The sequence below is a fragment of the Austrofundulus limnaeus genome, unplaced genomic scaffold, assembly GCF_001266775.1.
Source record: "Austrofundulus limnaeus strain Quisiro unplaced genomic scaffold, Austrofundulus_limnaeus-1.0 Scaffold117, whole genome shotgun sequence".
In the NCBI taxonomy this organism is placed as follows: Eukaryota; Metazoa; Chordata; class Actinopteri; order Cyprinodontiformes; family Rivulidae; genus Austrofundulus; species Austrofundulus limnaeus.
In genome coordinates this window covers 1,515,873-1,526,642 of record NW_013952519.1, presented here as the reverse complement: position 1 = coordinate 1,526,642, position 10,770 = coordinate 1,515,873, and the positions used below count along the sequence as shown (strand labels likewise).

General features: G+C 42.1%; 2 protein-coding genes across 4 annotated transcripts in view; both read left to right on the top strand.

Annotated features, from left to right (window-relative positions):
• The window catches only part of slc12a2l (solute carrier family 12 member 2), a gene marked incomplete at its 5' end in the record, with an annotated part of 16,325 nt that extends 8,083 nt beyond the window's left edge, over positions 1–8,242 (top strand). The window contains 16 exon segments of the mRNA XM_014014645.1: positions 985–1,092; positions 1,294–1,417; positions 1,506–1,607; positions 2,634–2,789; positions 3,704–3,803; positions 3,879–3,990; positions 4,070–4,210; positions 4,291–4,397; positions 4,477–4,556; positions 6,576–6,716; positions 6,843–6,956; positions 7,043–7,154; positions 7,247–7,333; positions 7,419–7,554; positions 7,631–7,698; positions 7,799–8,242. Coding sequence (XP_013870099.1) covers positions 985–1,092; positions 1,294–1,417; positions 1,506–1,607; positions 2,634–2,789; positions 3,704–3,803; positions 3,879–3,990; positions 4,070–4,210; positions 4,291–4,397; positions 4,477–4,556; positions 6,576–6,716; positions 6,843–6,956; positions 7,043–7,154; positions 7,247–7,333; positions 7,419–7,554; positions 7,631–7,698; positions 7,799–7,934 — 1,824 coding nt within the window.
• An 802-nt stretch (positions 8,243–9,044) lies between these two features.
• Positions 9,045–10,770, top strand: part of nudt12 (nudix (nucleoside diphosphate linked moiety X)-type motif 12) — a 6,890-nt gene continuing 5,164 nt past the window's right edge. The window contains exons 1-3 of one of the 3 annotated variants that reach the window (XM_014014648.1): positions 9,045–9,149; positions 9,978–10,188; positions 10,278–10,572. In XM_014014648.1, the coding sequence (XP_013870102.1) occupies positions 9,983–10,188; positions 10,278–10,572 (501 nt within the window). In that variant the 5' untranslated portion in view covers positions 9,045–9,149; positions 9,978–9,982. Of the gene's footprint in view, positions 9,150–9,967; positions 10,189–10,277; positions 10,573–10,770 lie in introns of all 3 variants that reach the window. The other 2 variants (XM_014014647.1, XM_014014649.1) reach the window with 2 other exon arrangements.

The following is a 10,770-nucleotide window of genomic DNA, read 5'->3' as shown; positions in this document are numbered from 1 at the left end:
CACACACACACACACACACACACACACACACACACACACACACACACACGGAAACTGATGCACGTTCAAATCTGAAAATCGCAATTATTTTAGAAAGTGGCTCAAATCTGCCTTTCTTCGTTTCACAAACGTACTCCAGTAGATCGAATCATAAACACAACCGAGGTGGTGAAGCGGGCTGAGGTGGGTACGATGTGGTAAACGAATAATCTGTGTGGATTATGATACAGTTTTACAAACTGCTCACACAAATATAGACCACCATTGTCAAAAATAAGCTTCTGTACGACTCATTTGATGGGAAACGTGTTGAAGCTGAGTTCAGTAAGGCTGTAACAATAATAAGTGTCAAGTTTATTATTTATTTATTATTTATTATAAAGTTTATTAATTTAGAACAAAACAAAATAAATTCAACATTCAAAACAAATCAAGTTAAATGAAAGGTAGCAGAAGAACAAAAGAATCTTATGATTTCTGCCGCTTTTTCTTAAATAAATTCAATCAAAAAAAATCTTCAATTTATAACATACAAAAAAATGAAAGAAAAAGATAAGTGTCAGGTTTAAGTTAACTAGACTGCAGCAGAGACAGCCTGGTGATTTGAGCTTTTGTTGCCCAGTCAGGAATCATGATGGACGATAAATAAAGCTGGACTCATAGAAGCTGGAAAGCTTTCGGAGGACAGGTTGTGCTGCCAAATCATCAATAAAGCAAAACTTCCACTGAAATTATTTCTACACATTTTTCTTTCCTTTTTTACTGCTTGAATTCCATATTGTACAAAAGAGGATTTGAGGCACTAAAAAAAAAGAATGAATTCTGAGAAAAAAGTCTGAGTTGTTCTTTTTTTGGTCTTTGCTGTGTTGCAAACAATAATCTGCAGAAATCTTTTCTGATTTTTTTTCTTAGTCATGTTTTTTTTAAAGACAGTTTTATATGAAGTCTAAAGTTTTCTAACAGGTCTGTCTGTGTGTCGTTCAGGTGATGAGTCTGGTGTCTTTCTTCAGTCCTCTCATCACTGCAGGGATTTTCTCAGCCACGCTCTCCTCAGCTCTAGCTTCTCTGGTCAGCGCTCCCAAAGTTTTCCAGGTCAGAAATAAACGCCATTTTTTACTTACTTTTATCACTTAATCATTACTTATCACTTTTTTCCTTTCTCTCTTTTGCTATGAGTTTTATTTCTTGTTTAAAAACTTCCAGCTGTGAGTTTGTACCCATCCAGAGCTTATTCTGAACCCTTCAATCTTAAAGCCAGAATTTCACGTCATATTTTGAACCTTGTAACTCCAGGCTCTGTGTAAGGACAACATCTACCCAGGTCTGGGTGTGTTTGCTAAAGGATACGGTAAAAACAACGAGCCTCTGCGTGGTTACGTCCTCACCTTCTGCATCGGCCTCGCCTTTATCCTTATAGGTGGGCCGCAAAGCTACGACAATTTAATTAAAAAAACTAACAAAAAACACGATTTGACTAGTGAAACTGTTGGTTTTTGTCCCGTCAGCTGAGTTGAACATCATCGCTCCCATCATCTCTAACTTCTTCCTGGCGTCGTACGCTCTCATCAACTTTTCTGTTTTCCACGCCTCCATGGCCAACTCACCAGGTAAACCCTGAAACTGAAGCTTTAACACAGTTTTTATTTAACATATTCCTCGGAACCGAGTTAAAAACCTAAAGAAAGAGAAAAACATATATATAATTTTGTAGGTAAATTGCCACAAACAGTTAACATCACGCATCTCTGCTTTTTGCGGATGATGTGGTCCTGTTGGCTTCATCGGAACGAGATCTGCAGCTCTCGCTGGAGCGGTTCGCAGTCGAGTGCAAAGCGGCCGGGATGAGGCTCAGTGCCTCCAAATCCGAGGCCATGGTCTTGAGCCGGAAAAAGGCAGAGTGCCTTCTCCGGGTCAGGGGGGTCGTCCTGCCTCAAGTGGAGGAGTTTAAGTATCTGGGGATCTTGTTCACAAATGGGGGAAGAAGGGAGCGGGAGATCGACAGGCGGATTGGCGCAGCGTCTGCTGTAAAGCGGGCGCTGTACCGGTCCGTCGTGGTGAAGAGAGAGCTGAGTCAGAAAGCGAAGCTCTCGATTTACCGGTCGATCTACGTTCCTACCCTCATCTATGGTCATGAGCTTTGGGTCATGACCGAAAGAACGAGGTCTCGGATACAAGCGGCTGAAATGGGTTTCCTCCGCAGGGTGGCTGGACTCTCCCTTAGAGATAGGGTGAGAAGCTCGGTCATCCGGGAGGGACTCAGAGTAGAGCCGCTGCTCCTCCACGTTGAGAGGAGCCAGTTGAGGTGGCTCGGGCATCTGGTAAGGATGCCTCCTGGACGCCTCCCTGGTGAGGTGTTCCGGGCACGTCCCACCGGGAGGAGGCCCCGAGGAAGACCCAGGACACGCTGGAGGGACTATGTCTCTCGGCTGGCCTGGGAACACCTTGGAGTTCCCCCGGAGGAGCTGGAAGAAGTGGCTGGGGAGAGGGAGGTCTGGGCCTCCCTTCTGAAGCTGCTGCCCCCGCGACCCGACCCCGGATAGGTGGAAGAAAATGGATGGATGGATGGATGGATTGAAGTTAACCTCACGGATACCTTTTTTCTTTAAGACTGGAAAATATGTTTTTCATCACAGGTTGGCGTCCCAGCTTTAAATACTACAACATGTGGGTGTCTCTGGCGGGCGCCATCCTGTGCTGCGTTGTGATGTTTGTCATCAACTGGTGGGCCGCCCTCGTCACTCTGCTCATCGTCCTTGCGCTCTACATCTACGTCAGCTACAAGAAACCAGGTGAGAACCTGACTGTGTTTTACTTCCTAAAGTGCAGTGCATTCTGCTTCTAACGACCGGTCTACACGAGACTTAAATTAGGTGCGGGGTTCCACCAACAACCCCTGACCTGATAACCTCAACCTGCGAGATGGTGTGCGGAGTTGTATTAAACCAGAGATATAAGGGGCAGCTTGTTCATATAAGGCTCCAAAAGTTAAAACCAGAATTTTAAAATTAATTCTAAAATGCCAGCGAGGAGTAGCTAAAACAGATGTGAGCTTGTTTGTGAGCTGAGTTCTGGACCACCTGAAGATGGTCCAGCTCCTTCTGCTTTAAACACGTGATTAAACTTTTGCAATAGTTCAAACGAGAAGTTTTTGACAAGAAACTTCAATTTTGAGATGTTCCTAATATGGAAGCGGCAGTTTCTAGTCAGTTGTTTTGTGTGTTGTTTCAAAGACATCACAGAACCAAAACAAGTTTCTGAAGTTGGACTGGACAGAAGGACCTAAATACCAATAAAACTGTTTAATTTGAGGAACCTTATTTTCACAATAACAATAGGATAACAATAAGTGTTTCAGTTGCAAGTAATTGTTGCTCAACCATTGTTTAATGCTGGCTAAACAATTTATTAAAGACTTTAACTTATGAAATTCTTTTAACGAGCAGTAAAGCTGAATACCATCAGCATAGAAGCTGATATCACACATGTCTAAATTGCTGAATTATCTGCCCAGTTGTAAAGAATAAATAGAATAGGTCCCAATACAGAACCCTGGGGTACACCACAAGTCAGACTGGTAGTGTCGTATTGTTTGACCATCTTTTAATCTTTTAGTTCTATGGCTGAAAACTGTTTGTTTCACTGCTTGAACTGAACCCGTTCGCTCATCTTCACAGCTCAAATCTGTCACTGTTACTTTCTGCAGATGTAAACTGGGGTTCTTCTACTCAGGCTCTGATCTACAACCAGGCTCTAACACACTGCCTGAACCTCTCCGGAGTGGAGGACCACGTCAAAAACTTCAGGTCTGACTGAAAAACATTGACAGCTTGTTTGTGTGAAGTCATCATTGTGGTTTTTTTTTTTTTTCCTGTTCCCAGGCCGCAGTGTTTAGTTCTGGCCGGTTATCCAAACTCCCGTCCGGCTCTGCTGCAGCTGGTTAATTCTTTCACTAAGAACGTCAGCCTGATGGTCTGTGGCCACGTCAGGACTGTACGTACCGGCTGTCTGTCATAATGTGATGAGCCAATGCAACTTCTACAACCACCACTCATGTTTTTTGTTTATTCAGGCGTCTCGTCGACCAAACTTTAAGGAGGTGTCCCAGGATTATGCTCGCTGTCGGCGCTGGCTCAGCAAGAAACGCATCAAGGCCTTTTATGCTCCTGTGTTTGCCGACAACTTGAGACAAGGGACACAGCTGCTCCTGCAGGTATGAAGACTTCATCTTTGTTGTTCCTCGTGATGTTTGCACCAAAACATTTTGTTCCATCGTCACATCTCTTTCTTCAGGCTGTTGGTTTGGGTCGCCTGAAGCCCAACACGCTGGTCATGGGGTTCAAAAACAACTGGAGCGATGGAGACATGAGAGACGTGGAGAATTACATCAACTCTATCCAGTAAGGACCGTCAAACAGAAAGACTAAAATAAATCTAATTTCTCATATATTTGGTTTAACATTGTTTTCTACACTCCAGTGACGCCTTTGACCTCCAGTTTGGAGTGGTGATCCTCAGACTTCAGGATGGACTGGACATCTCTCACATTCAGGGGCAAGGCACGTTCACAATCGTTTTTTCCAACACTGATTCATTTCATTCCTTTATTTTATTTCATGGTTTGTATTCCTGATTCCCTCTTTTTACATTTGTTCCAAGTGAAATGGAGACAAGTCTTCTGAAAACCTTTTTACAACGCGTCCATCCTCTGTGTTGCCCTTTCCTCTGTTTCAAGACTTGCTTTAGGAGTTTAACTTAAATTATTTTATTCTGCCAATCTGTGGTTAGCTTTAAGGCAACAGGTCCAGTAAGAAAACTGAGAGCAAATCCTTCTTGGCAATGAGACACTTCGACTCCCCGGGCTAGAGAGGAAACGTAATCTAGCAATTTTCTGTCTACCCCAGGGTCTCTCTTCCTTGTGGAACGTGTCCAGAAACCCTCCAGAAAAAACATATTTATAAGACACAATGTGACCGCACTAAAGAGGAAGCTTATTCCCAGATAGCAAAAGTTGTTAATCCAATGTTGAATTATGGTCAAAAAAGTTGATTTTTGGTTAAGGTCGACGATTGATAGTGAATCAACAAAACAATCATCCAGTTCCAGCCAAATAACCAATGTTGAAAAGATGCTATTGAGTCAGTAGCTGCGTTTCCATTGACCATGAAAATGCACAAATTAGAATTTCGAAAAAATATTTGCTCAATGGAAACACATCAATTAAAAAAAATTACATTTTTTGACAAAATGTTTTTGCGCTAGGATGAGGTGGATTTTCGGCCGTGTCGAAATTGGTATTTTTCGCAAAACTGCAATGGAAACACTTTTTTTTCGCATCACGGGAGTCACGTGATCAACAACTGGCTGTTTCTACTGGTGAAATAGACGATAACGAAGAAGATAACGGGAAGTAGAAGCAGTAGTAATATCACAGAAGTAGTAAAAGAAAGAATTAAACTCACCGACTACAATTTTCCAAAAACACAGCATACGTAGCCGCTCCCAAGTAGGGACATGTCTCTGGAAAGCCTTGATAAAAGACGCCGACGTCTCCGCTGATGATGAGTGCTAGGATCGCGGTATGGTATGTGTTTAAATCCATCGCCGCCATGTTTGTAAAGACTTATCGCAAGAACAAATGTATTCACGCGTGACTTTAATAGCGTTTCTTACTTAATGGAAAAATCGCAGTTGCGAAACTGTGTTTTTCGACATTAACAGAAAATTTACAAAGTTTTGCGCACATTTGAAATGGAAACGCAGCTAGTTTTTCATGTTTGAATTCTAATGATTGAAACACCAACGTCTAATCAATGCTGAATCAACATTGATATAGTATCAGTTATAACCTAACGTTGTTTCAACAAGTCACCGACCACTTTTTGTATCATTTCAATGTGGATTTAACATCATAGTTTGCTATCTGGGTGTTAGCCGGCTGTATCCTGGATCTTGTTCTTTCTGTCATGATTCACACCTGGTGAAACAGGTTGAAACGTAGATTGAGAGTTAAATCAAGAGCTTTGCCTTTTAGCTCAGCTTATTCCTCATTAAAACAAACCAGAGCAACACCCCATCACTGTCAATCTGTCCATCCATCCCCTGCTTTATCCCACAAGACTCCCAGACAAAATATTTTATCCCCAACCAGAGAACTTTCCATTTTTTACAATTCTTCGATCTGCAAAACCTCCATTGTAACGTGGCTGAGGGGTTTGAATGCCCCAGTTTTCCTTGGGGGTACGCTGTCTTGTAGGGTCTGTCATGACAAACTGACCTTAGGAGAGGGGTCAACTAAAGAGTGGAAGGTTTGGTTTGCCAGGATACCTCGCCCAGGGTTAGGGAAACCAGAGCACTCCTCTGGAGCCAAGCCTGGTGGTCAAACTTTGTCCACTGGAGCTCAGCTGAGAAGGAAGCCACCTCTACGTGGACCCACTATCTGATTGGAGGTTGGGTGGAAACTAGGTGAAAGTTGGCCTCTGGGCGTGCCGATCCCTGGCAACACAAGCTGATTCTAAGCGCTTAAGTTGTACAAAATACAGAAGTTAAAAGACTTTTTATTGGTGTTTGCCTTGCAGATGAGCTTCTATCGTCCAGCGAGAAGCCACCAAAAAGCAGCAAAGATGTTCAGATTTCTGTCAGTTTGGTTAAAGACTCTGATTCTGACTCCTGTCCTTCAAAAACCACCAGCAACCAAAGCAGCCCGCTCATCTTGAGAGGTAAACCAGGCGTTCAGCTGTTTGCTATTATTAGCTTTCCTTAATATCAGCATCCATCAGACACGAGTTCCAGTCATTTTCATTTAGACATCTCGTTTGTGTGTGTGTGTCATCTGCCATCTACAGATACCAAATCTCCTCTGAGTCTGACTGACCAGCGTCTCTTGGAGAGCAGCCAGATGTTTAAGAAGAAACAGGGTAAAGGAACCATCGACGTCTGGTGGCTGTTTGATGATGGAGGTCAGGTTTTAAGAACGCTCTACTTGTTGTTTTTTTTTTTTGCAACAATTAAAAAAAATAGGACTCATTTATTTGTGACTTTGTAGGTCTGACTCTGCTGATCCCATACCTGCTGACCACCAGGAGCAAGTGGGGCGACTGCAGGATCAGAGTCTTCATCGGTGGAAAGATTAACCGAATTGACCACGACCGCCGAGCGTGAGCCCACATCTGTTCTCCCAACCGGAGCCGAAACCTTTCGGTGTTTAAGTTTTGATGTTGACGGTTCATTCATCTTGTTTTCCAACCAGGATGGCCACGTTGCTCAGCAGGTTCAGAATCGACTTCTCTGACATCAACGTCCTCGGAGACATCAACGTGAAACCTAAAAAACACAAGTACGACCTCCAGAGTCTACCGCCTCCTTGAGTTTACCGACGTCTTCTCGGCTTGACGTTTACGACCCGTTGTTCTGTTCGACAGTAAGCTGAGCTTTAAGGAGCTGATCGAGCCGTACAGACTGAGGGAGGACGACATGGAGCAGGAGGCTGCGGAGAGGCTGAAGGCTCAGGAGCCCTGGAGGATCACTGACAACGAGCTGGAGCTCTACAAGGCCAAGGTCCGCTGTCTGCAGATACCCAGATTAGCACCAGGACTCTTTTGTTTAAAACTCCATTTCTGTGTTTGACCTGCAGACCAACCGTCAGATCAGGCTGAATGAGCTGCTGAAGGAGCACTCCAGCACCGCCAAGCTCATCGTCATGTAAGAACCTTTCTGTATATTCTCCTGATTTTCCACACCAGACTTGTTAAGTTTTATTTACAGATTCAAATCTGACAGCTGTGTCTGTGTTTGTGAGCAGAAGCATGCCTCTGGCCAGGAAGGGCACCGTGTCCAGCGCCCTCTACATGTGCTGGTTGGAGACTTTGTCCAAAGACCTCCCACCTCTGCTGCTGGTCCGAGGAAACCACCAGAGTGTCCTCACCTTCTACTCATAACACACAAACACCACACATACTCTGTCCACACACAGACACACACACAGCCGTTACCTGCACAACAACAGAAGAATGATCAGGCTTCGGGTTTTTTGCTGCGAGGAGATAAATATTTCTGCATTTTTGTTACTAACAAAACAATAAACAGAGACAGCATGATGTTTTCTTAACACCAGGCTGTTTGCTGAATTCTTTGTGCTTTAAATGAAGGAAAATTAACACCAGAAAGCGTTTATTATTTTTTAAATAATTCAGAATGTATGGTCTTATTTATACTTTTTTGTTTGTCTCTTAACTTTGTTTGTACACAATTTTATTAAAGAGTTAACAAAAACTGTTTCTTGTTGTTCTTTCAGTCAACATTAGTTTGAACATATTTTTTAAATCTTAGTTTTACCACAAATAACTTATTTTCTTTAAGGAAATTTATCCTTTGTAAAACTTTAAAAAATGTGATTATTCATACTTCAGTTGTTTATATTATAATGATGTATTAGTTTTTACTCTTCAGTAAAGGATGTGGATACATTTTCCACTTATTCACAACATGTATGTCTACATTGTCTGTGCAAAAGTCTTGATCCAGCCCTCTCTTTAAAATTATTTTGTACATCAACCAGATAAAAATACAGATATAAACATCATGATAACAGTTTAAAGCAGTGATTCACAAAGTTGAGGTTTGGACCTTAATATAGGCTAGGTCATGAAACGCCAATATAAGATTTTAAAACATGTCTACAGCCAGGAAACCAGTTATTTCAATAAAATCATTCTTAGTCATATTAAGCTCTTAAAAACATTGTTCTTAATAAATGCAATTAATATAAAATGATGTTTTTTATTTTTATTTTTTAGTAATGCTTGTATACGTCAACTTGTAGGTTTAAAATTGAAAAATTTGAAAACACTTGTTTGAACCTTTTCTTTTAAGGTAATCATTGCAAACTTTAAAATCAAACATTAAAAGGGTTACTTTAAACTATATCAAATGGTTCAGTTTGTAAGATTTTTATTTATTTACTTGAAAAAGAATAAGAGATTTTGACATGCAGTATTTGCGTCAACACTCATAATTCCTACAGTTTTTGAAGCACCGGAACGCCGCACAGTTCTAGTTAGCGACTGTGGCCCTTGAACGCAACTCTTCACGGTTTCTCCACCAACAGCAGCAGCAGACAGGTAACTGACGAGCCGGAAAGCAGCGGACACAAGGTGAGGTGACGCTTCAGTTTTATATTTTTCACCTGTAACTAAATTATTTAATGTTCTTTGACTTAACTCTCGGATAAACCACAACAAGCTCCTGCGGTTCGTGTTGTCATGTCCAGCACGGTTAGTTAATGAGTAAGCTGCCAGTAAAACCAAGATAAAATGTAGCCTAAACATCGGTTAATGACTGTAAATAAACCTGAAGGAGTTCAACGTTATTATTAAAGTGTTATTAAAACCGAAACTTTGCTTGTTTTCGAGGCGTTTTAGCATGTGCTTTTATTTTGTAATGTTTCGAGATTTGGTGGGCGTGGCACAGTAATGATTGACAACTTTCTCTACCAATAAGAGGAAGAGGAGATATTAAAGGCGCAGAGTCCCAGTAATTCATTTCTAGTAGATGGTTTTTAAACTAATAATTTGCTTTATAAATGCTTAATTTGCTTTTTGAAGTGATGATAATGTAGATAATTTCTATTAATAATAAATTTTATTTGATTGTGCTCGACAATGTAAGAATAATCAGTTTATTTCTACTCTGCACAACCAAACACTTAATGTTTACTGCATAGACAATAATATATAACTAAGCTTGCAATAACTATAAAACTAAAGTATATTAGTAAATGTATGTTTTGCTAATAAAATAAAAATTTAGATTTAGAGATTCATCATTTATTGCAAGGTTTTATATTAAGCAGCACTGTTTTTCTGTGTTTTACTGTTTTCCCTATACCAGTACTTTTATAGTTTTAATTACAAAATGATTTTGCTGTGCTAACATTAATTATATTTGATGCAGTGAAGTGAAACATTTATAGTTTTTATCAGCCAGGATGACCAGTTTTCAGCTGAGCGCGATGGAGGACATGGTGGAGAAGTTTCTGGACGCCGCAGCGAGAGGAGACCTGACCCAGGTGTCCTCTCATCTGTCCCGCGTCCCCTCGCTCATCAACCGGACAGGATGCAGCGGCTGGACGGCGCTGATGCTCGCAGCGCGCAACGGCCACTACCAGGTGGCGGAGATGCTGGTGTCCCTCGGGTACGTGTGGTGTTCTGCTGGTGAGTGGACAAATTAAAGAAGTAAAATAAGCTGAAGCATGAAAAGAATCTGCTTTTTTCTGTCTTAAGTTGTGACAAGTTCTCCGTGAACGCTTCCTCTCAAACCGCCTACGATATCGCCAAGTTTTGGGGCCACCGACACATCGCCGGCCTGCTGAGCCGCTCAGAGGGCCGGCGCGTCCTGCCGGGCGGCGAACCCCACCTGCAGGAGAACTACTTCAGCAGGGAGACGCTGGACCGGCTGAGTGCAAGGAGGACCGACGAGGTCTGGTTAGAGGCCAAACAGAAGGACCCAGATACCGTCTACCTCCTGTTCTCCAACCTCAGCCCTATGGTCAGCGCGTCGCAGGAGGACGACGATGAGGTACGTGACTCGACTCAGGCTGATCCAAACAAGGTTAGAATAGTTCTGGATTTTTCATTATAGTTTAGTTTTATTTTGTTGAGACTTTTTTTCTTGGAATTCAGTTAGTTACCTCCGCCAAGGGCGAGGTAATCATTTTGGTTGCGTCTGTCTGTCTGTCTGTGTGTGTGTGTGTGTGTGTGTGTGTGTGTGTGTGTG